General features: G+C 34.0%; 2 protein-coding genes across 2 annotated transcripts; one reads left to right on the forward strand and one right to left on the reverse strand.

The window, feature by feature from the left end:
• Window positions 1-10,949: 10,949 nt before the first annotated feature.
• LOC130219187 (ladderlectin-like) lies at window positions 10,950-14,428 on the reverse strand. Its single transcript, XM_056451534.1, has 6 exons — window positions 14,340-14,428; window positions 14,173-14,245; window positions 13,908-14,005; window positions 12,929-13,063; window positions 11,237-11,348; window positions 10,950-11,147 (listed from the first exon to the last, which is right to left on the reverse strand). Exons 2-6 carry the CDS (start codon window positions 14,231-14,233, stop codon window positions 11,068-11,070), a joined length of 486 nt encoding a protein of 161 aa, XP_056307509.1. The 5' UTR covers window positions 14,234-14,245; window positions 14,340-14,428; the 3' UTR covers window positions 10,950-11,067.
• A 3,480-nt stretch (window positions 14,429-17,908) lies between these two features.
• On the forward strand, window positions 17,909-25,752 carry LOC130219279 (interferon-induced protein 44-like). The gene is made up of 8 exons (XM_056451656.1): window positions 17,909-18,020; window positions 20,587-20,683; window positions 20,809-20,842; window positions 21,224-21,428; window positions 22,012-22,161; window positions 22,557-22,728; window positions 22,947-23,047; window positions 24,650-25,752. Exons 2-8 carry the CDS (start codon window positions 20,605-20,607, stop codon window positions 24,818-24,820), a joined length of 912 nt encoding a protein of 303 aa, XP_056307631.1. The 5' UTR covers window positions 17,909-18,020; window positions 20,587-20,604; the 3' UTR covers window positions 24,821-25,752.
• Window positions 25,753-26,256: the final 504 nt, after the last annotated feature.

The raw sequence follows: 26,256 nt of genomic DNA on the forward strand, positions 1-26,256 counted from the left end.
AATAATAATAATAATAATAATAATAATAATAATAATAATAATAATAATAATAAATAAATAAATAAAAATTAAAAAATAAATAATAATAATAATAATAATAATAATAATAATAATAATAATAATAATAATAACAAAAAATAAATAAATAAATAAATAAAATCGGTGGATTTTTTCAGAATGATTTTGAGACTATTGTAACTAAAAAATTAAAGCATAAAATAAAAAAAACTATAACTTTTTATTTAAAGGGCACCTATGATAAAAATCATCTTTCTGTTTGGACAGAACTGTGTGTAGGTATAGTGTGTCCACGGTCATATTGGGGTGATATAAAGACAACAAGTCTCTTTTTTTTTAATTTCCTGATGTTAAAATGGGATCCAAATCCTTTCCATTATAAAGCCGACCGCAACGTTTCCCCACCCACCCAATTGATTGATAGCCATGTATTAACGTGTGTGTGTGTGTGTGTGTGTGTGTGCATGCGTGAACTTTGTAACGACATTGTGTGTGACTCATCATTGCAGAAAGGCTTGAATTAACTCCACAACAAATACATCAAATAATCATTGGGAAAGTTCTTACTGTAGTATTTTTCACAAACGCTACGTGAGATCTGCTTCCTTCATGTCGGTCACTGTGCTGTTTATCTGACACAGACGAGGTGGAGATTGAGGCACACCCTGACAGGCGGTGGGCGGGGAGAACTAGTATTAAAGGCACAGGCAACAAAACAGCTACAGATTGATCAGAGCAGTAAATCCAGTATTCTGAAAGGTATAATAAATAATCTGATGGGTGTTTCAAGCTGAAATTTTACAGACTTATTTTGGAGACACAAAGACTTATCTTAAATCTTGAAAAGGGGATTAAATAGGTGCCCTTTAAGGTTTACAATGCAAATCTAAGCCAAACCATTTTTATACAATGACTTGCTTAGTTAACCTAATTAACCTAGTTCAGCATTTCTCAAGCTGAATACGTGGCAAAGATAAAAGAATCAGTTATTAGAAATGAGTTATTAAAACTATTAATGTTTAAAATGTGTTGAAAAAAAATCTTTCTGTTAAACAGAAATTGGGAAAAAAATCTTCAGGGGGGGCTAATAAATCAAGAGGACTTCAACAGTATATCAAAAATAAATGTGAAACTCCTGTACAGTACGTATACTAGTATGTAAACTAGTTTTATGAATATTGATTAAAAAAAGCTTACTTGGGTTTTAAAACTGAATGGGAATGAGGTCACGAGGGAATTGAATGGGATGAAAGATAATGCTCGAGTGATGATGTAACACAAGGAAATGGAATATTGTGAAGCCACATGTCATTACTCTTCAGACAATGCCATTTCTATCACAAAAAGCTCTCAGTGTCAGAAGCAGAGCCCCTCTTTCCATCTTAGAGATCATAATGACAAAAGACAAGGAGCGTTAACTATAAGGTCCCTGCCAGAGACAAGCAAGCGCTTTTCTGAAGAGACCATTTAGAATTACTGAAGCAGAATCTCTCCAGGGTAAAAGCGCTCATGCATTCTGGACAGAGGATCCAAAAGCACCGGATAGTTTTCTTGTTACCCTCGCAGTTCAAAGGACATGTCACTCTCATGATGGCACAGGCACTAACTTGTCATAATCCAGAGCACAACATGTTACTAAGTCGTATTAAAAAAGATTTCTCCACAATAGGGCTGCACGATATTGGAAAAATATGACATTGCGATATTTAGTTTTGCTGCGATATGAATATAATTTCACCAGATGATTTAAATTGATTATTTGGAAAAATTTCATTAATTTAGATTGACTGATTTGAATATCAAATATATTTATATGCAGTGCATCTGGATAAATTAACATGAATTACCTGCATAAATAAATAAATAAATAAATAAATAAATAAATAAATAAATAAATAAACAGTGCGTTATGGTTTTCTGAGGAGTCTAATAGTATTTAAGTACAGAAATGGTAATCATTTATAAATAAATAAACATTACATTTATTAATATCTTTATTTTTTAAGCTTTAATGAATAATCTAATCTTGCTTATTCTTAATCTTATTGTAGATCCACACATTGCGATAGCGATGCTCAAAAATTATATACAGTGCTCAGCATAATTGAGTACTTTGAGAATTTTGTAAATGAATATTTTTACTCATTTCTCAGTAAATATGGCAATGTATTTCGGTGCAAAACTAATTAAAAAAAACATAAAACAAAACAGATTTATTAAATACATATATTTATTAAAATAATATTTTAGTCTACAAACATATTTAGAAATTGAAAGATAAACAAATAAAATAAATAAAAAAAATACAAACTATTAAATTTCAACTAAATTTTTCAATTTTTTTGCTTCTTAATTTTTCCTCTTTTTTAAATTTGTATTTAATATTTTTCTATAACATATTAATTTGGGTGTACTAGTTTTTGGACTTATTGTGCTTGTTTTGTTAGATAAGCTCCAGATTTGGCTTCAGTACTGACTAATCGAATGTATATGCACAAATATAATATTGTATAGCTTCCTATTAAAAATATGAATTTAAAAGATAATTTGTGAGGGGTGTACTTATATATGCTGAGCACTGTATTGTTCAGTCCTACTCCACAATGATGGGGAATATATAGCCTGAAAAATAGTGATCAGTAAATGCAGGTGCTAAACTTTCGAAAAAAAATAATTTATCCACAAACTAATTAGTCTTTTATTTACCATTTTTAGACTTTTGCTTTAAAAAATCATTTTTCAAAAGCTTGCACATAAATCTCAACTGCGTGCTCAGCCAAACAAAAAAGTACGCAAATATACAGTTGAAGTCAAAATTATTAGCCCTCCTTTTTTTCTTTTTTAAATATTTCCCAAATTATGTTTAACAGAGCAAGGAAATTTTTTACAGTATGGATGATAATATTTTTCCTTCTGGAGAAAGTCTTATTTGTTTTATTCAGCTAGGGTGAAAACAGTTTTTTTAAACATCTCAAGGTCAATATTACCTAACCTTAATAAACCCTAACTTTAACCTAATTAGGCCTTTAAATGTCTCTTTAAGCTGAATACTAGTGTCTTGAATAATATCTAGTCAAATATTACTTACTGTCATCATGGCAAAGATAAAATAAATCAGTCATTAGAAATGAGTTATTTAAACTATTATGTTTAGAAATGTTTTTCAAACAAAAAAAAATCATCTTTCCGTTAAACAGAAATTGGGGGCACAAATATACAGGGGGGGCTAATAATTCAAGAGAGCTAATAATTCTGTAATCAAACACACCTAAACCAGCTAATCAAGCTCTTACTAGATACACTGAAAAAAATATTCAGAGATAACTCCTTGGACTCCTTACTATTTTTTTTAAGTTAAGTGGTTGTAAACAATTTATTTGAGTCGAATATAAACAAACAAATTAAGTTGAACATTACTAAATTTTATTTGTTTGTTTTAATTCAACAAATAAATTATTTGCAACATGTTTGCAGACATCATTTTTTTCAGTGTATACTAAAACTTCCTGGCAGGTGTGTTGAAGCAAGTTGGAGCTAACTCAGCAGGACATCGGCCCTCCAGGACCGAGTTTGGACACCCCTGACATAAGCTAATCGATTAGTATGGTAGCCAATAAACAGGTCTCTTTTGATTATAAATAGGATTCCCAAATTTTTGTCAGCCTAAAATATTAACTTCAACTACCTCATTAATAATATTTCAATAATCTAATGATACAGTACATTGGCGTTTTTAATAATTGTGTTATATTGGTTATTATAGACATTACATGAAGGTGCAATAGCATTTATTGAATAGAATTTCAATAATTTATCAACATACTGGCATTTTAAAGATGATTACGATGTTGGTTAATGGTCACATTATATGTAGCCTCCTTACATCTTAATGATATAATCAATTATTTAGTAGCTTTTCATCAACTCTTAAATATATAGAGCAATATAATTAAACAGACTACAAATAACAAAAACAGACTGTGTTTCTTTTCTATTGTGACTCCCATCCATCCAAGAAAAAAAAAAAAGAAATGTGTGATTAGACTTATTTTCCATTAGAAATTGATTGGATTGCTGGGAGAGAGAAGTAGAAGAAATGTGAAATAAAAATGCATAGATAAAACCATCTATAATAAACAGTGTAACATGTTATTCATTGTGACTTTAGGTTTATCTTTAAAAAATAAATAATTTAAAATTCCTAAAAATAATATTTCTACACAATCTGCAGCCATGCTCTGGAAACACTTAAAAGCAAAAACAAATTTTCTAGGATTGCTAAAATGCCTGGAAGTGTAATTTACAAAACTCCCACTTAAGTCTCAGCTTACTTTAATCAGAAGATGGTAAAGTTTACCAAATTACATAAAGAGGTCCGCAACCATGTTTGACTTTGCCTCTGTGTATGTGTATTGATTTGCTGGTGGGATGATTAACATCCTCAAGAAAGGAGAACCATTAATATGAAGCACTGTGGTAAAGGCAGAAATCTGGTTCACTGCAGTAAACCTTGAAGGGCTGTGTGGGAGGGCCATCACTTCTGGTTATATACATTTATTATACAAAAAATACGCCTGCAGATGCCAAATGCCTACAGACAGATCCATGGTTCATGCTGAAGGTACCCAAATTCCAAATGCTCCATGCCACTGCAGCTACCAGAAAACGCCGTGGACAAGATTCAGTTCTAACCTGGATTTTCTTTGAGCTAATAGTGAATTTCAAAACAAACTCAGAGAACCCAGTTTCAATTGAGCTAAATCTCGTAGTAAAAGGCATGGCTGCATGTAGAGCTATAGCTGACATGAAGGGAAGCATACACTTCAATCAAAAAGTTGAATAATTATATAGAAATGTGTGTGTGTAAAAATGTTTGAAATTAAGAAATGATAATTAATTATTTCCAAAGTAAGATTCAATTGCTGTACATGAATACTGTTAGGCTCCCCAGAAAACCATGCTATTTCAACTATAAATAAATATCGCAATATCAGACAGACAGACAGACAGAAAATTCACTATTTGTCTTTAATGACCCTACAAGGTAAATTAAATCGTCAAAATAAGAGGAATTCTTTAAGCATTACTTATAAATCTGCTTATATTTGCTTAGAAAACCTCCATCAACATAACATGACTATGTTTGAATAAAGGTTGAAGAATGAATGATTCCTATATCTCCAAATATGCTGGTTTAATACAGATATTCTGTGAGGGAAATGTCAGTGAGAAATGTCTGATTTCTTGTTTTTTTATGGCAAGCTGATTGAATTTAGGCCAAGAAGCACAACACACTGACATCACTCTAAACCAGCAGCTACATCAGAAACTCAAACAGAATGACGTATATCTGAAACTCACTGCCAAAGGAAATCAAATGAATATATTAGAATTTAGAATTACAAGCAAGCTTTAAAAAAAGACCACACAAGTAGCAATTTTGCTATAATGAGGCCTGTCAGAAAGATGCAACACATTCACTTTCATTCTGAAAACATCTCATATTGCATTTGTCACATGCAACAGTGATGGCTAACTTCATGGTTCAAGACATTACACGCATCACAAACGCCAGATGTAAAGAGACTAAGCCTGCGAACGCAACAGTATATCAGTGCATATGTGAGCATCCATCTCTCCTCTCCTCCTCCTCCACCTCTCCTTTCACCCCACCCCCGTCCGTTCCTGCTTCCCATAGAAACATGCTGCGTTGGTGGAGCGCAGATGCTGCTACATCTTTGATTTTCTGCAAAAACAGCTCTCTGTCTGCGCTTCTCTTCATGTGTCTGTCTGCATTTCGGCTCTTACCTTCCCTCCATGGCTCTGTAGCTTCAGATGCAGCAGCTTTACGGGTTCTCCTCGCCTTACTCATCAGCCTGAGACCCGTTTCCCTGAGAGGAGGGGTGGAGGGCTGTTTTCGCACAGGCTCTTCTCTTTCTGCACTACAGCGACATAAGCGACTCACACCAGCATGCCGTAGGGGCGGAGCCGAGCGCCGAGTGTCGCTCAGTAGCCAATCACAGGATAGAATGTGCAGCCTCGCTGACTAAAAAGCAAATAATCTCTGCGCTCTCCCTCAACCTTGATTGTTTTTCTGCCTCCTGTCATACCAAAAATATATGTTTACACCTTTTTTACTGTCTGTGGTTTACACTTGTGATCATCGACGGTCCAAACAGTTTGAGGCCATTTTTTGAACGAAATGACATTCTTTTATGTTATATTTTGAGGTCATTATTTTAAACTACAAAACTATGACAACTACTAAACTATTAATCGCCATTTATTATTATTTAGGTAAAAATCGTTGTACTTTTATTATTACTACTAAAAAGTGACAGGAAATTAAAATCCAATGTATGGAAGGCAGGTTGGTGCCATCTGGTGGGTTAAATAAAGAGATAATAATTTGCAACACCATGGTGCAGTCCCACCAGTATATATACTTACAGTCACAGACCCCTTTTACCCTTTTGCCTTCAGAATTGCAATAAATCTTTGTGCAAACACTCTGAAAACTGTTATCAGACATGTTGGTCCAGGTTGACGAGAGCATCACAGATATGGATCTCCCTTTAAAGAATGTACCAAATGTGTCAGGATGAGATAACTTCTCTCCCATATATTGTGTCCCATTGGAATGGACTATATGAAAACAAAGAATGGACTACCTATGTCCATTAGGACAATTTCCAATAAATCTTTGTTCAGAGGGAATTTTAACTACACCTCTTAGCAAGAGTTTTTAAATTGATATATTCTGATATACTGTAGATATCAGAATATATTATTTCTCTGATATTAGATATATTCTGGAATGATTTTATACATCGATTTTTTGCCCAAAGTTTTTCTTTATTATATAAAGATATTTTATTTGGCTGCCATACTTTATTTATTCTTTTTTTAATTTGTTTATTTGGCAGGGACAGTGTGCATTAATTAGCACGGTAATTTGCACCATAATTAGCCAGAAAGCTATTTTTCATGCGTTGTCCCTGGACAATACTGTCACCCTAAAACAATACAAAAACTATCAAGCATAACTAAGAAACACTAGAATAGACATAGTTAAGTAGATCTTATTAAAAAATGTAAACTAAAAACGCCAACATTATGTAATAGAAATAAGAGTTAAACATATTTAAACAACAAATCATTATCAAACAAGACAAGGACAACTATTATCTAATAAATTTTATTTTCTTCTAAATTTATTTTTGCACAAATGTAAATTTCAAGATGCTAAACCCTATTTTCCTGTGTTCTGTAAAGATCTCTAATCCTATACTCTTCTTACATTCTGCAATTCCAAAGCCCTTAAAACGATCTCGTTATGTCATTCTTATAATGTCATAATGTCATTATAATGTCATAATGTCATGTCATTCCTAACTCTATAGTCTTTTACTTAATTGTATTTGACTATGACATTGTTTGTCTATCAGTTTTTCCATTATGCTTTTATATGTATTCCTTATGGCCTTCAATAAAAAAAAAGAAAAAAGATCATACCAAATGGGCTCTATTGTAGGGGTTCCCAAACTTTTCAGCCAGCAACCCCCAAAATAACAATGCCAGTGATTCGTGACCCCCAATATTCTCTGGAGTGGTTATAAATATAAAAACCTTGCACATAATGGTGCACACATACCAACAGGCCAAAGTCTATTCATTGAGGATGCCACTTGGAGATCATCCTTCATGTTCAGTTGTGGCCTGTATTTATTTTTAATGTACTGTATGTGAGTGCGATAAAGGTGTCAGAAAGTTTTATTTGGTGCCATAAAATCAATGTGCTGCATCTGACGCTATTGCTGTGTTTTTAATTTGGTGTAATTCCACCAGGGGTCGCAAAAAATAAATTAATTAATTAAATTCAATTAAAAATCGAATAGCTGATGGCTTTTTGTTTGCAGGTTATTTTTTAATGTTTATTATTAACATTTTACAATATTAACATTTAACTATTTTGGAAATACCCCCCCCCCCTTTTTTTTTTTTTTTTGTCCCGCAACCCCCACTTTGGGAACCATTGCTCTACTGGGCCAAGATCAATTTAAGTGTCGTGAACTCACTGTCAAGTTCAATATACCTATTTGAGATGATTTCAGCTATTATCCTGCTGGTTTATCCATCATTAGATGTGGTATTAAAAGGATATGGTCAGAAACAATACTCAGGTAGGCTGGGCTGTTCAATTGGTGCTCAACAGATACTAACAGGCACAGAGTGTCCCAAAATGTCCCACCACCACCAGGAGCTTAAGCCACTGATATTAGGGAGGATGAATGCAGCTTTCATTTTGTTTACAACAAATTCTGACCCTCCCATCTGAATGTCGCAGCAGAAATGGAAACTAATCAGGCCAGTGATCTTTTTTATAGTCTTCTATTGTCCAGTTTTGGTGAGTCTGTATGAATTGTAGCCTCAGTTTGGTGTTTTTTACAACAGGAAAGTCTCCATGCTCTTTTTCTGCTGTTGTAGCTTGTCTGCTTCAAGGTTTGATGTGCTGTCTGTTCAGAGATGATGAATGTTTATTGATTTTCTCTTGTCTTTTAAACCAGTCTGGCCATTTTCCTCTGACCTCTGACATCAACAAGGCATTTTCATACGCAGAACTACTGCACTGTATACTTTCTTCCACCCCCTGGTCATTTCCTGTAAATGCTAAAAATGGTTTTGTGGGGAAACCCCAACAGACCAGCATTGAAAGTGAAAATTAATGACTAAATGTCTTGTAAAATTTGACTTTTTTTATATAAAGTCAGTATTTCAAATCACCAGGTATACCTCATGAATAATATTGTTTCTTTATATTTTCCACATATCCCATTCAATTGATATTCAAGTAACTACTAATAATCAACTTAATCATTTTTACTATAGTGTGTATATTATAAAAATACCAGAATTATTGATTGTTGAGTGATTGATTATCATTTTTATTTAAAGTTTTGTTATTTTCCATAATATATATATATAGTCAGTTGTGAAGTTGTAGTGTGTGTCTTGGTAAATACATTTGATTTGTCCAGTCAAACCAAAAAGAGCATTGAGGCATTTTTGAATGGTCTCCAAGTTGGAAAATATGAGTGTTACAGCCTGGTACTCTCACTCAACATCACAGTGTCATTACAACTGCTGGACACAATAAACAATGCGCAAACACACACACACACACACACACACACACACACACACACACACACACACACACACACACACACACACACACACACACACACACACAGAAAAATCCAGTGAATAACACTAAACAAAAGACCCTTAGGTCCCCATAACTCACTCATTACAATTTATTAGTGCATATTAATACACTTTATTGTTAACTTCTATGATTTTTTAAAAACTCTGGTTTATTATAGGGCGGCAATTAATTAAATTAAACTAAATAAACTAAATTGGCTGTAGTTTATGAGTGTGTGTGTGTGTGAATGTGTATGGGTGTTTCCCAGTACTGGTTTGCAATTGGAAGGGCATCCGCTGTGTAAAACATATAGGGGATAAGTTGGTAGTTCATTCCACTGTGGCAACCCCTGATGAATAAAGGGACTAAGCCAAAGGTAAATGAATGAATGAATGGTTTGTCATTCACAGCACATGTAAATTCTGTCATCTACTCACCCTCAAGTTGGTCTAAACCTATGAGTATATTTCTTCTGTTGAACATAAAAGAAGATATTTTGATTAATGTTGATAACTTTATGTTGATACTTTTACTTCTAACTACTGTTTTTTCTCCTACTATGAAAGTCAAAGTAACCAATTCTGTGGTAATCAACATTATTCAAAATACCACAATTGGTTACTTTGACTTCCACTATTTTTTATCCTACTATGGAAGTCAACGGCTATCGCACTGTTTGGTTACTTTAACATTCTTCAAAATATCTTCTTTTATATTCAACAGAAGAAAGAAACTCATATCATGACTGTGAGTAAAACCTCATTCACACTACGAGCAACTCGCAGTGGCAAAGCAACAAGTGACCGTTCATTTCAACAGAGTAAGTGACTTACGGCAACCTCTGTCTACGTGAGCGACAGCAACCCTTGGCAACAAGGTGGCCGTTTCGAGTGATGATGTGACAAAGTTGAGAATCCTTCAACCTTATGCAAATGAAGACGACAATCTTGAGCAACAGCCAATAGGAGCAGCAGTAAAGCTCACGTGATCCTCTCTCAGTTCTCTCAGAGTCTGGTTGTATAGACCCTTTTCACATTTCTGGGTTTCTCAGTAGTGGAAGGAATCATGTTTGGGTAAACTTAGAGCGCAGTGAATGGTAGAGCCCAACAAATAATTTTTTACGATCCTATTTGCGGAAATAATAAAAGAAAAACTGGATGATGGTGTTCTCAAGACATTAAGAAAAAAGAAAAAAAATAGTGTGCAACTGATGACGGCAGTCAGAAGAGAGAATGTCAGATTTACTCTCAGCCCTATGGACGCTGCATTACTAGCACCTCGCATAAGCGGTCAATCGTTTTTTGTAATTTGATGCAAAGATGATATATAATTCATACATAAATGCACGTAAATGTTCATATGTTTTTTTACAAATCAAAATACTCACAACTTTCAAGAATTTAAGATTATGATAACCGTTAAACGCGTCATAACAGTCTTGTGAAAAGGGTCCATTTTCCTTGCTGTAGACCTACACAGATCTGCACTGCAGTGAGTCGCCACCCAGAGCTACAGGCAGTTACAAAGTCACTGATAATGTGAATGAGGCATAAATGGTGACAGATTTTCATTTTTGGGTGAACTGTCCCTTTAGTCTTGGAGTCAGTAGGCTAAAAGGCAGGTTAGCAGTTCCCTCTGCTGGTAGATGCTGTCACTACTTCATGTAATTAGTACAAGTTTTGTTTTGAAGAGATTGGCCGATTAAAGGCGACACACCAAAATATACATTTTATGATAAGAATTTTATTTTTGCATGATGAATCTGTAACAATCGGCTATTTTTGAGGACTTCGTCTGAGATGGACTGTCATAAGATTTGACCTTATCAGTCAAATGAATGATTACATAGTAATTCTGGCCGATCTGTAACAGATGAAATTGAGACGAGTTTCGCAACGTGCGTCATTCCAGCGCAGCTCATCTGTGGAGATTAAACGATACATAATAGTTCATTATGTTTAAATATGGATGTAAAATGTTTACAAGTATTAACAACAAGTATATTATTACCCCCAAAGCCCATCTCAGCGCATCTTTCGGCATTTCCTCCATTATTTGGCTCTCCAGAATGCCAGGCACTGTATTCAAACTTTGATCCGTCACTCCAGAACCAGATGTCCACCTGAAAAACAGTATTTACACTGCTGAAGGTATGCATAGCCCCACATGTCGCTACTTCCATCTGATACCTTTAATTGCTGTCTTTTATTATTATGCTTATATTTACCTTAAATCTGACTATAGTAGCTATACAATAGTCAAGATTTGAACTGTTAAAAAACCTTTCGTCAAACTTGTCCTACAACTTTTCACCAACAACCATTCTTGTTTTAGGACAATTTTAAAGAGCCCATATTATGGCTTTTTGAAAATGCCCTTCCATGTAGTGTGTCACACAGCTCTAATTGAAGTGAAATATCCAGCTAAGGCTTAAATCTGTAAGTGTACAGTGTTTAAAACTATTGATTCATCTATAAAAGAGTCGACTCATAGTGCTTCAAACGAGTCGTCTTGATAACGAGTTATTAGGTGTTTCGCGATGACGCAGCTACGAAACACAAGTAGTTGCACGCGCAAGCCCGGGAGATTTGAAACCTGCGGCTCCGCCCACTAACAGAAAAAAGTCACACACACACACACACACACACACACACACACACACAGAGACACACACAGACACCGGTAGAATGAAGTCACGCTGTGCAGATGGAGATTATTGACAGTTCACCCAAAGATGAAACCTTAGCATATAGCCTAGCCTTGAGCAGATCGAGAGCCTCTGGAAACTACCTGCTTACACAGAAGACTTTCTCAGTTTGTTAAAGGAAGGATCGGTAAAGACTGTCAGAACAAGGATCAGTGGATCATGAATCAGTTTCTTCCCCCATTTCACCAGTGTAAGTATGTGCGATTAAAATTGTTGCCTTTGTGTTTTGATACCTACATTAATTAAACTTTAAGTGTTATTTTTATAATCGAATCTAAAATTTACTGTTTGACAGTTGGTATATAAAACATATGCCAGAGTTATTGGTGGTTCATTCCTCTGTGGCGACCCCTGATAAACCCCTGATAAACGGAAGGAAAGTGAGTGAGTAAAGTAATTAAATTAACTAAGTAAATAAGTTATTTGGGCACACGGTGGCGCAGTGGCTAGCCTTTGCTGGGTCAATTGACATTTCTGTGTGTAGTTTGCATGTTCACCCCGTGTTGGCGTGGGTTTCCTCTGGGTGCTCCGGCTTTCCCCACAAGTCTCAAACATGTGGTAATGGTTAATTGGGTAAGCTAAATTGGCCATAGTGTATGTGTGTGAATGAGTATGTATGAGTTTTGGGTTGTGATGGGTTGCAGCTGGAAGGGCATCCGCTGTGTAAAACATATGCTGGATAAGTTTGTGGTTCATTCGGCTGAGGCAACCCCAGATCAATAAAGGGACTAAGCCAAAAAGAAAATGAATGAATAAATGAATGAATGAATAAGTTATTTTCAGACAAAGTAATTAGAGACGTCATTTAAATACAATTTGAATCATTTTAATTAGTAATAACTAACTTTTTTTAAAGCAACCTAGTCAACTTACTTGTGTGTATAATATGTATAAAACACAGCTACAATTGCTGCTCATTTCATTTCATCAATGCTTCACATTTTACAATAATCTGATTTGATTCATATTTAACAGGAAATAAAAAAATCAGCTACCTGAGTTGCATCATGAGCGCCAATCCAGGTCCGGGTGATGCCTTTTTCTTGTCTTTTCAAATAAGCTAAAAGAAAATTGTGAGTGACTTCACTCTGGATGGATGCTAGGTTTCCTCCGAGGTCAACACACTGTTTCTGTGTAGAGAAGGGGGTTTAAAATGCATTGGATTAATAAACGGTATCTTTGGTAAAGAGACATTCCATTTGCAGATTGCATTGATTTACAGTGTCATTGTATTTTTGTGTGGTTATACAGTCCTCAGCACAATTGAGTACACCCCATGTTGAAAATGAATATTTGTATCCATTCCTCAGTGAATATTGGTAATATATTTTGGTGCATTTGAGCAAAAGACATATATTTATTAAAATAATATTTAGTCACCAAACATATTTAGAAATTGAAAGATAATACCATTAAACTCAAGCAGAACATTGCAAAAAATATTTACAACCTACAAAATTTCAGCTAAATATTAAATGTTTTTGCTTCTCTTGATATTTCCTCTTTTTTAAAATTTGTATTTCATATTTTTCTATAATATATAAATTTTGGTGTACAATTTTTTTCTCCGTTATCGTAAGTTATTTTGTTAGATAAGCTCCAGATTTGGCTTCAGTACTGACTAATCTAAAGTATATGCACAAATATAATATTGTATTGCTTCCTATTAAAGAAATGAACTTAAAACAGAGTTATGTTAGGGGGTACTTATATATGCTGAACACAGTATAACAATACACTGTATAACAACACCCACCCACACACACTCGCAAACATATTGTATAAAAGTAAAGTGTCTTTAAAGTTCTCCTGAATTTAACAATCCCAATTATATGTTGCCCAGTTATAGTGTACTTTGAAAAAGATATTTGAAAAAAAAGATATTAAGGGAGAAAAACAGTATTAGATTTTAAACCTTAAAACCGCTGTAAATTATTTATTTATTTATTATTTAAAACTTAATTTTCATCTTACCTCAGCCTCAGCCCATGTTTTATATTCATTGAAAAACTTAAAGCATTGTGATCCAAATTTCTCCCAGCCGGCGGGGCATCTTCGACTAATGTTTGGAACTTTATTCAAGAAGATTGAATAAAAATGAGAGATTATTATCGACTGAATGATCAGTTTTGTGAATGTAATAACTTTCATTAAAGAAACTACAGACATCCACATCTCTGCAGTTATAACAACTAAAAACTACAAAATTAACAAAATATCAAATATTTTCTTCAATTACCATCAGAGTTGACTCCATTTACAGCCAATGCAAAAAGAAGGAATGCTGCAGAAATCCACATCTTGACCAGATCCTGTAAAATTATTGTATTGTAAAATTGCAGCATTATTGTAAATTAATATGTGCATGAATAACACTAAGAATGGAAATACAACAGAAACTCATACCTGGTAGATTCAGCTCGATTCTGTAGATTCAATAGTGTTTGGTGTAGTATTCAGATTATTGCTCAAGCTTTATATACACTTATTCGCTTAGTCATAAATGTGTGCAACTGATGGCTGAAACACCAATGAATGCTTATTTTAACCAACCGGTCCTTATTAGGTAAATAACACCCAATGCTGAAATACTTCATGTTTGATGGTACGTTTTGTTGCACAATAACTTTAAGTGTCGCATTCTTGTCAAAGTTGATTACAAACTTACATAAAAATGACCAATAATATGATAATTATGTGATAATATTGTTTCATCGTACTCATTTTAATAGACATGAAAACTAGTTTATCAGATATACTGTATGTCATTTTTCAGAATATAATCAACAATAAAATGACAAATAAAACAATGAGGTTTATAGAGTAATTACATTTTACAACCTGCAAAGATTGTATTTATTTATTTTTTAGATTGTGGTTGAATAAAAGAAAAAATGCAGTATTGTAAGTGTGAGTCAATGTAGGGAAAGTAAAACGTTAATAAAGTCCTGCAATGTTACAGTTGCACATTTAAAAGTTTTTACACCATTACTATTATATTATATATATCATATCATATCAATTTTTATAGTTTGATATTCTCTGCTACAAAGATTAAAAGTAATATATTTTTACATGTATCCTTCTATTAAGTTACCTAAATTGAGTGCAATGATAGAGCAGCAAGAAAAAGATGAAACTGAAAAAATTATGCAATCTGCCACGTTTAACATGTCAAAATGTCATAATTATTTTGCATTTCTGACATAATCTTTAGCTTTATCAGTAACACCCAAGATGTCACCTAAGATGTGAGCCTAAAACCAGTTTAGACTTTCTCTGTGCTTAAGAGATTGTTGCCAGATGTCATTCGCAATAACAGAAGACAAAAATGCAGAATAATGCCTCACCAATTTCAGCTTAAATAAACTTACATGTATGCAACTTCATTACAGGAATAAGACAAACAATAAAAAAGAAAGAAAATCTCAGCCACCATTTTTTAGCAACATTTTGGAGGGGAAAAGCAAGCCCAAAAAACCCTCAAAGATAACCTAGACTGAATAGTGTACCTAAACAATCCAGACATAAAGTAGGTCACTATGAAAAACAGTGAGAAAGCAAACTGTTTAAAATACATGTTGTACAATAAACCAAATCTGCTTTCGTAATGTCAGTGTGTAAACAAATATAATTTATTTAGGTCAATTATTATTAATAATCTGCTTTTTGAAACAATTGAAAACATAATTAAAATTTTGGCGACATGGTGGCTTAGTGGTTAGCACTGTTGCCTCACAGCAAAAGGTCACTAGCACGAGTCCTGGCTGGATCAGTTGGCATTTCTGTGTGGAGTTTGCATGGTTTCTCCCTGTTGGTGTAGGTTTCCTCTGGGTCCTCTGGTGTCCGCCACAGTCTAAAGACATGCGCTATAGGTGAATTGAATAAACTAAATTGGCCGTAGTGTATGTGTGTGAATGAGTGTGTATGGGTGTTTCTTAGTACTAGGTTGCAGCTGGAAGGGCATCCGCTGTGTAAAAAATATCTGTTATGTCATGTCATGGTTATGTATTCTTTCTTCTTTGTTCCGTTAACAGAGTGTTATTTCCCCTTGTAGCAAAGTTGCAAATGTAGGTAAAACACTGACTTCTGATTTGCATAGTGAACAAAGACCACACAGAGCTACACTGGGAAGTCACGTAAATAACATCACTGCAGCTCGGACGATACGTTCTGGACTGAACATAACAAGGCCAAACACAGGGTGTGTCTCCTGAAGTTGTCGTGTACTTCAATTCGGGCACTGGAAACGACAGTTATGAGCTTGGTTCACAACACAATGGGACACTGATTGTGATATGAGATGTCCTGGTTGTACAACATTAATTTTTATAAACAAAAGCAGGACTAAAGTTTTCCTTATTTATTTCATGAAGTTTTAAAACAGCTAAATAATTTGAGTGTTTCATACAGTATACCAACAACATTTCAACCTTTAAACAAAATGATTTATAAACTATTCTTAACCTGTCTAGCTTGTTTTTTTTATGTGAAATATAAATAAATACTGTAATATTACTGTATATTTACATATTTCAGTTTAAAAAAATCTTGGGTTGATTGAATTGTAATTATAATTTCTTTTTGGCTTAGTCCCTTTATTAATCAGGAGTCACCACAGCGGAATGAACCGCTGTAATTATAATTTGTAATTGCAAATTTGAATTTAAAAACAGATGAGTCATTGTATTTATTTGGTATCAGTTGATGTCAATGACACGCTTCACTGTCTGGTGACTGTTCTACTTCTCTCATATCATATCATATGAGGTGATATAACAACTTAGAGATGTTCAACAAAAGCAGTTGGTAATGTAGACATCTAAACTGGAGTTAATATTCTGAATATGGATACAATATATTTTATGGAAAAAAAATCACTAAGTTGTGAATAAAGATTTCTATATTTTGATAAAACTCAGTAAACTGTGATGAACCATCTTAGACTATGAATTATCTTTATGCACATAATGTAATCTGACATGTCTGACATATATTTTGTTGTTGTTGTTTTTCACTTTTTGTCATTTTTATTTGGTGTAGTGTGTCAGTGGGAAATATCTCTATATTCTGATTCTGATATTGTTTCTTTATGTCTTTCTATGGACTGGATGAGCAGACCTCTGTGAGGTGCACTGGCTGCTATCAGACTTTTAATTCAAAAATCACACTGGATTATTAAAGTTAAAATTAATGTTTGGAAATGTAAATTGATATTTCCTACTGACACACTACACCAAAAAGAATGAAAAAAATGACTTTAAACCATTTTGGCTGGTGAAAATGTTACTGGCCTACGACTTTTTCACAGCACTGTTTATTTTCAAAACTGAAAGTAAATTGTGTATTGTTGGTGTGCCTTCTTAATTTTAAACAGGGTGGGTGAAAATAAACATTTCATGTCTGTCAAAGTTTTTCCCCATAAACATTAAAACAGATTGTGGAAGAAGTGCTTCCCAACCCTGTCCCTTGAGGCACATCACCAATAGACATTGTCAAACTCTTCCTAATCAAACTTGAATCAATACATTCAAAACAATAAAGAGGCTCTAAAAGCTAAAGTTAAAGGGCTCCTGTTTTACCCCTTTTACAAGATGTAAGATGTAAATCTTTGGTGTCACCAGAATGTGTCTGTAAAGTTTCAGACTAGTTTCAGAGTTTCAGTTTAAACTTGTAAAACTCATTCTTGAGGTGCAGCTGATCACAGAGTTGGAACAGATCTTTTAATCCCAGAGACTCCAATATGACAGTGGACACACTATACCTACACTTAGTTCTGTTTAAAAGTTGATTTTGCATCACAGATGCCCTTTAAAGTCGGCATGAAATCAAAATGTAAAAATTAATTTGCATAATTATTTTTTTTAATCAAAAACCATAACCTTCCCTACATGGTACTTTAGGGTGGGGCAATTAGTCCTTTAGGGTGAGGCTATCAGTCCTTTAGAGCGGGATATCAGTTCTTTTAGGACAGGGTTATCATTAAGTGTCTCTTTCTGTCCTGCCTATTTTTAAAACTGAAAGTAAATTCAGTCAGTTACAGGTGTGCTTTTGGAAAGCCTTTCACTCTCTCAAGCTGCCTAGAAGGTAAGACTCAACTCTGCGAGGTTAACTATAGATGTAAATGTAAGACATTTTGGTAATACTTTAGATTACAGCCCGCAAGGTATGTAACCATTTACAGAATTTACCGTGTACCTATTTGAAACTACAGAGTATTTCTACAGTAACTACTCATACATATAAGAGAACAGTATACGATAAGGGGATAATAACTTGCAAATTATAAAGCATACTCTCAAGTATTTTATAATAAAGGGCATCTATTTTGACATCTTGAGGTATGTATGACACACAGAATGCAGTTTTACTCGTAAACATAAAGCTTAATGTACTGTATACGTGGAGTTAAACAGAATGTGCAGAGTCAGGATGGAAGAAAAAGAGGATAATGTATTGAAAATGAAAATTATTTATACTGTTAGCATTTCAAATTGGTGTAACTATACTAATATACTGTGCTAGGCTACAGTAAGAAAGTTAACAGAAAAGTTTTCTAACATTTTAGATAACAGTACTGCACGCAAACGTAATTGTCATATATATCTATATATATACAGGGTGGGTGAATATAAACAGTTAATGTCTGTCGAAGTACATTAATATAGATGTTTTCATTTTTCAGATAAAATAAATAAATATATAAATTACAGAAATTTCTGTAATTTACCGTTTGTTATTTTACGGTAAATGTCTGTAATTTACCGGCCATTATTAAAATAACAGATTTTTTTACAGTGTATTCTGGCTGCATTTATTTGATCATAAATACAGTAAAACTGTTAAATTGCTAAATATTGTTAGAGTTGATTGGTACTTTTTAAAAAAACATATTATGCTATTTTACCTTATTAAAGGTCCCATTAAATTAAAATAACTTTTGTAGATGTTAGAGTCAGTAGTCTTAGTTTTAAGGATATCTATAATCGAGTGTGCTCCAAAACAGTGACAAAATTGATGTTTAGAAGAAATAAAACTGATATAAACATGTAAAACTTGTAGTTTGTCTCTTCTGCCTAAATGGATCAACGGTTTTATTTGTCACCTCATACTTCAGTTTCTCATCAAATCGTGACCAATCAAATGCTCTCTAGTATCTGATATGCCCCGCCCCCTTTAATTTGATGCGCTTTAGCTAAATCACTCTCACTGGCAGAGCGGTGATTAAACAAAACACTATTGGCTGTTTTTTTTAAAGGGAGGACATACATGTCCCACTCTCTCTTCATGGTTTGGTTAAGATTATGTAAAACATTGAATAAAACAATTTACATTTCAATGCACTTTGCGGGATTTTTAAGTTACTTTACCTTTTACTGGATTTCCAATAAAAACAAATAAATCTCAGGCTGAATGAAACGTAAACTCATGTCTGTACAGTTGAGCTCAAACAAAACTTTCAGCTGTGCTGCTTTCTGATTGCAAGAAAAGCATACATAAAAATAAAGTTTCAGCACTCCTCAACAACAGAGACTCTGAGTTAGATTTTTTCTCACTGCTTTTGAGTGAGTGAGATTAGTACAATTAAGCTGGATCTACAGTAAGTTTCATGCTTATCATACCATTCCGGCCTAGATCTTGTCACCTCGCTGACTAAGCCTATCTGTTTTTGTGAAAGCTCTTGTCTGAAATTTTGGTCTTATAAATTATGATGAATTATCCTGCTAATGATTCCAGTAAATCAGCTGACAGAACCAAAAAAAAGTTTTTAGTTGTCTCATTTGTTTAAAGTTAATTTAATACCCACTTGGAAATTCACAGGACCACAGAGGTACCATCAGTTATCAAGTTATCAGTTATCAAGAGAAACCAAAACTGTAAGTGTAGCCCTGAAATTCAATCAATTGGTTACTGGATAAATGAGGTGTTGTTTTTAGAAACTGAGCACAATCAAAACACACACAGGCATGTAGAACTTACTGATAAAACTGTAAACTATAACAGAAATAATAAAATAATATAATAACAGTAAAATGTAAATTGTAATATGCAATTCAGAGCTATCATAGGGCAGTGTTACACATTGACCATGTTTTTCAAATTTAGGATATTACAAACAAGATTCAAGTAAAATGTTTAAATGCTATGATGATGGACAAAATGCAGCATAACAAAATGTACCACAAGTCTCTTTAATTGTGGTTTAGTTTATGTTATTACTGTCATCACACTGCTGCTGGTTCAGTTATCAATATAAAATTAAAAAATACTGCTGATTGCATGTCTTTAAAATGTGTAATTAAGAATGTAAACATTTACATATGAAAATGAAAAAAGTAGATTAAATTACTAATGAAAAGGGTTTTGTTTTAAATATATATTATTTTTTTTATCTTAAACGTTGACATCGAAAAACATCTGTACTTTTCATGATTATGCTGTTCAAAAATGTGAGTAAAATCTCTTAAAGCATTCATCGGCCGAGTCCACAGTGTCATAGAGGCACAGAGCAGCTATCTCTAAGGTGTTTAAAGTGGGAGGAGAGGAAACATTGAGAAAAAACAACCACAGAAGTGTCACAGACCTTTAACATATAATATGGCTCTTTAATAGGATTCAGCTAACCAATATTTTATCATATCTCTTTCAAAAGGACAAGGACATTGCAGGGATGTGGTTATTTTATGGTGTAAAAAACTATTTTTTTGGTCCTCCTCCTCCTCCTCCTCCTCCTCCTCCTCCTCCTCAAGGTAATCAATGATTTCCCTGTTGAAACAGAACTTAGCGTTATATCATCTTGAAAATGTTATCAATAACCAAATTATTAAAAATAGAAAATCAATGAAAAATGTAAATTATTTTCTTTTTTCAACAGTGTTAGAAAGCGCCTGGAGGACCTTGAACTGGAGGTTAGTGTTGTGTAGCAAACTAGTCCAAAAAGGAAATGCATGCTTATAATCAATAATCAATTTTGGATCAAATAATTGGTCAGGGGGAGAGGTGGAGATGTTTCTGGCAGAATCACTCTACATCTGAAACATTTTGAGGTTTTTTGTCAAATGGTTTTATGCTTACAAGTTAGCTTCAAGTTTCTTCTATGTTTTATTTATTTTTTGCATCAAAAATAAAAGTTCAGAGCTGTCCTTGCGACAGAATCTTGCCAATGTGGACGTGTGAAAAGGTATCACCCCAGTGACAGCTTTTGAACCTTTATTACTGAGAGTGTATAATGTAAATCTGAGTTATTCTTACAAAATGCTCCAACCACCCCATTTAACCTTCCTTTCTAGTGAGGATGGGCAAAACCTTTTGAATATGGTAACCAACTTCAAGCCTGAGCGTTCAGAGGTCGACACTGTGAGAATTCTTCTGCATGGACCACAAGGTGCTGGAAAATCAAGCTTCTTCAACTCTGTGAATAGTGTTTTGCAGAGACGCATCACTACTAGAGCCCTGGCGAACGCTTTAGAAGTTGAGCGAAGCTTCACTTTACAGGTAAAAAGTTGAAAACCTCAGTTTAAATGTAAAATTGATTTTATAGTAGGGCGACACGGTGGCTCAGTGGTTAGCACTGTCACCTCACAGCAAGAAGGTCACTGGTTCGAGTCCCGGCTGGGTCAGTTGGCATTTCTGTGTGGAGTTTGCATGTTCTCCTGTGCTTGCGTGGGTTTCCTCTGGGTGCACCGGTTTCCCCCACTAGTCCAAAGACATGTGGTACAGGTGAATTGAATAAACTAAATTGGCCTTGGTGTATGTGTGCATGAGTATTTCCCAGTGCTGGGTTGCAGCTGAAAAGGTATCCGCTGTGTAAAACATGTTGGATAAGTTGGCAGTTCATTCCACTGTGGCACCACCTGATAAATAAAGGGACTAAGCCAAATGAAAATGAATGAACGAATAAATATATAGTTGTATTATATGAAAACCATGTTAGTAAAATGATACATATAATTTCCATAACAAATATTGATAGTAATTATTAACAAAAATTATTTTAAATACTTTAATTATGATTGTCCTACAGAACAAACAAAGCTTTAAAGCAAACCCTCACACATTTTTGTGTTTTATTTCCCAGAGCAAAACATACAAAGTGAGGAAGGATGGACCTGACTCTTACTTTCCTTTCACGTTTACTGACATCGCTGGTATTCATGATCAAGTTAACGGAATACAGAGTGATGACATCGTCAAATTATTAAACGGCCATATCAGCGATGGTTATTTTGTAAGTGATTTAATCAAAAAGTCTTACATGTTTGCATTACAGTTTATATATACAGCAATAGTGTATATATTTATAATATATATATATATATATATAATGTCAGAAACATCAGTCATGCATGTTTTATAGACAGCTTAGGACGTTGGGGAATTACAGTTTTACAGTTAAAGTTATTGAATCTGAGGAATTTGGCATGTCAGTGATAGAGAGCATGGAGAATTTTTACATCTAATGTGCTGTAATCACTGAATCTGTGTTTTAGACTCTGAGAAATGTTAGACCTTAAGCATTATGCAACATTAGTTGGAGGATCTGTTCTTATTTTTGTTATTGCAGCACATTCGATTAGTTTATGAAGTGCCTGTTTTGTGTTTTGTTTGTTTTTTTTTCTTTAGTTTAACCCAGTAAGATCCATTACAGAAGACGACAACAAGTATAAAAGAAACCCTGTGTTGAAAGACAGGATTCACTGTCTGGTGGCTGTTCTTCCTGCTAACACAATTTCTTTATTTGATGAAAAAATAATGAGGCAAATGAGAGACGTTCGAAGGAAAGCTAAGGACCTGGGTGAGTCATACATGGTAGAATGTCTCTGTATGTTCATTTAAATACCATATTTGGTGCACAGTAAACAGCTTTCCAAAAAGTGACACATGCACAACTATTGCAAAGCAGTGAATTGGCAATGTCATGGTGGCTACCCCATAATGAGAACTAATTGTAAACAGTTCATGTGATTTAACTCCACAATGGAAAATATATAATCAGTTTTTATTGTACCGCAGGCATTCCTCAAGTCATTATAATGACCAAAGTGGATGAAGTATGTCCACTAGTTAAAAACAATCTTCAGAAGATCTACACAAGCAAGAAAATTAAGGAGAAGGTTTGTGTTTCTTGAGTATTTCATTTCCTTTGCTGTTTTACTGTTTTGCATTTATCTCTCAGTTATTTTCTGTTCTGTTGTATATAATCTCTGTGTCATTATTTTTGTGCCTGTTTTTCAGATCTAGACTCTTTTCTGTTGGCTTCTGTTTACTATGCCCTTTAGTATATATTTTTTGTTGTTAATTTCATAATCAGAGCCTAAATTATCTATAACCTTCTTAAGGTAAATCTAAAAGACATTCAAGGTGATTAAACATTTTATTTGTGTATTTATAAAAAAGTGAATTCCAAAAGAGCTTGATGTCTTATTATATGGAATTGTTAAATGTATGTTAATATTTTCCTTGGCTGTATCTGTAAATCACCAGTTTACTCTTTAATATTGCACTAGGGAGCAACCATTTTAGTGGTGTCCAAAGCCATAGTGGACATTCTAAAGTGCATTCGGTCAATCTTACGATGCACAGCAACAAGGAGTGTAGCTACAACCAATCTACACTCAACACCCATAATGCACTGATAGTTCTGATTTAGATCAGAAAGGTGAATGCGCATATTGAGACACATGGATATCGATTGTTCACAAGAGTCGTTCACAACGGAGATTCATTCACAAACGAATCGCTCCCTTCAGAAGTAAATGCAGGAGAGAGGGTTTGTTTCAAGACGAGTATTAGATCAAATATAACAGAGAGGGAAGATAATACATTTCCCTACGCACAAACACATGCTCTTTGTCGGCAGTCCCCTTGCGTTCACTTATCCATCGATATAAAAAAGTGATGTAAAATAATAATTTTCGTAATTTAAAAAATTCTCGATCATAGATGTATGTATGTGTTTATATATCTATGGCTCTAAATGGCCAGTCCTCCACTGCACCTTGGTCCCACACTCATTTCAAAGAAGTGCTACCCTGTACTAAAATGCTACCCTGACACATTCCTTCCATTAGACAACAACAGCATAGGCGACATCTAATGTAAATATCTACGGTGAATTTCTGCATCTGACCACAAGATGGCCTCCATAGCGGAGTTTCAAAATAAAACTATTATTTAATTAAAGTAACATTTGTATACACAATACAAATCAAAATACTTGCTGTTAATAACTATCACAAGGACCAAGAAGTTTAAAATCTAATTCATCTGAGGTATTTATCAACTAGCAAAGCACAAACAAAATAGCACTATCATCCGTTCTGGTGAAGGCTCAAATTCACTCACTTATTCTCATTTACTCTATCAAGTGGACTATAGTAGTGGACTAATGTAGGGAATAGTGAACAAGGAGCATATAGGGGGTGATTTTCAAATGTTTCTGGTTTACTTTGTTTTCATTACAGTTTACAATTTGTTTATATTCACTTTGTCAAGCAAGAATAATACTATTAAATTAAACTAAACTTTAATTTTATTGATTGGGTAAGCCTACACAATTAGTTTTAAAAGAAAAATGATTTTCAAATTGGCCAAAAGCACTTTTATGACACCATTTTGTTTTCAGAGAGTCTACAGATTGTACTGTCCTTTTGTTTTCTGGCTTCTACATGCAGTAATAACTAAAACTATACAGTAACTAAGTTGCTCTTTTACAGATAGAGGAGTGCTCTGTTAGACTGGGAGTTACTGTGGACTGCATTTATCCTGTGAAAAACTACCATAAGGAACGTTCCACTGATGCTACAATCGATATTCTAATTTTGGATGCATTGCACAAGATTATAAGCATTGCCAATGACTATGTGGATGACCAATTGGACAGTTAAAATTCTATATAAATCTACTGTCGAAGAAGACCATGCAGTAGTCTTTTCCATTCTATTGGCTCTTTAAAATGAAGAGATGCCATTTGACTTTCTTCTAAAATCATCACTATTCTCAGATCTATATGTGTAGGTTCAATAGTTTCACTTTTATTGTGATGTATAGGGTTTTCCATGGCCTTTAAAGTAAGATAATTGATCATTTGCATCTGACAAACTCTGTAAATATACTGCTTATATTCTAAAACTAATATATTGTATTAATCTTAGGTATTTAGGTCATTTAAAAATATAAAATATAATAAGTAATATTTACAGTTTCTGCTATTGATTGTGCTATTGATGTCCATGCGGTTAAATATTGAAGCAACTCTTTCTTTATTTCTCTTTTTTCAAAACCATCCATGAATTTCTATATTACATATATACAGTGTGTACCAATAATTCATTATATATCAGTTTGTCATGTCACAGAAAAGTCATTAATGATGATTTGAGATTGTTTATGCATGTGATGATCTGCAACTAAAAATAAATAAATAAAAAATGGTGGAGGAAGAACCGAAGTGTTTCTGAATACAGATCCTGCTCCAGCAGAGCAACTGTCTTTTAAATGAACAGAAATAATGCTGATATTCAATGAGCAATACAATTAATGAAGAATCAATGGAAGGAACAGAGAATGAAACATAGACTATTAGTTTAGGTGTCCTTGTTTCATTGTTTTTGGTGTCAGATTTACATTTCACACACAGCTTAGACAATAAGTTTGTTTTATGCCTAACCTCAGGTGTAATAAACAAATGTCTGTGATTTCAATGGTAAAAAAAACTGTAAAAATGCTACAGTAAATATCTGTTAACCACAGTAAGATTTTGTAATATATACAGTAAATAACAGTTAATCGACTTTCCAAGAATTCTCTGCATGACGCTTCTTTTTTTATGGTTTTTGATTACTTTACTGTGGTCCTTTTTATTTTCCCCTTCATCCGTCTTGTCCTGCGCCACCCAACATGCTCCGAGCTGGTATCAAACTGGCAACCTTCCACATGGGAGTCGGTTGCTCTAGCAAGGAAGCTAAAGACCATGGCCTCTAGCGTCTGTCGCTAGAGCACCTTTAGAGGTCAGAGGAGTGATGTTTACCTGTACAGCACTTACTAGCTGGCCTCCATTACAATTGCAACTAATTCTCTGTTAGATTGTTAGATTGTCTCTGTAGACTGTTAGATTGGGGTTAGAGTTGGGGTTAGTGTAAGTTGACATGTACTTGCAATGTTGTGGAATGAACCGCCAACTTATCCAACACATGTTTTATGCAGCGGATGCACTTCCATGCTGCTACCCATCTCTGGGAAACATCTATACACACTTATACACTACGAACAATTTAGCCTACCCAATTCACCTGTACTGCATGTCTTTGGACTGTGGGGGAAA

This window comes from Danio aesculapii, chromosome 1 (assembly GCF_903798145.1).
Source record: "Danio aesculapii chromosome 1, fDanAes4.1, whole genome shotgun sequence".
Taxonomy (NCBI): domain Eukaryota; kingdom Metazoa; phylum Chordata; class Actinopteri; order Cypriniformes; family Danionidae; genus Danio; species Danio aesculapii.

Bases quoted from the DNA above. Each gene is read 5' to 3' on its own strand.
- LOC130219187 (XM_056451534.1), bottom strand. From the start codon at position 14,233: ATGTGGATTTCTGCAGCATTCCTTCTTTTTGCATTGGCTGTAAATGGA. The intron at 14,006-14,172 runs GTAATTGAAGAA...TCTTGAATAAAG, and splicing joins AAATGGAGTCAACTCTGATG to TTCCAAACATTAGTCGAAGA. The intron at 13,064-13,907 runs GTAAGATGAAAA...TTCTCTACACAG, and splicing joins AAACATGGGCTGAGGCTGAG to AAACAGTGTGTTGACCTCGG.
- LOC130219279 (XM_056451656.1), top strand. From the start codon at position 20,605: ATGTGGTTATTTTATGGTGTAAAAAACTATTTTTTTGGTCCTCCTCCT. The intron at 22,162-22,556 runs GTAAGTGATTTA...TTTTTTCTTTAG, and splicing joins ATATCAGCGATGGTTATTTT to TTTAACCCAGTAAGATCCAT. The intron at 23,048-24,649 runs GTTTGTGTTTCT...GCTCTTTTACAG, and splicing joins GCAAGAAAATTAAGGAGAAG to ATAGAGGAGTGCTCTGTTAG.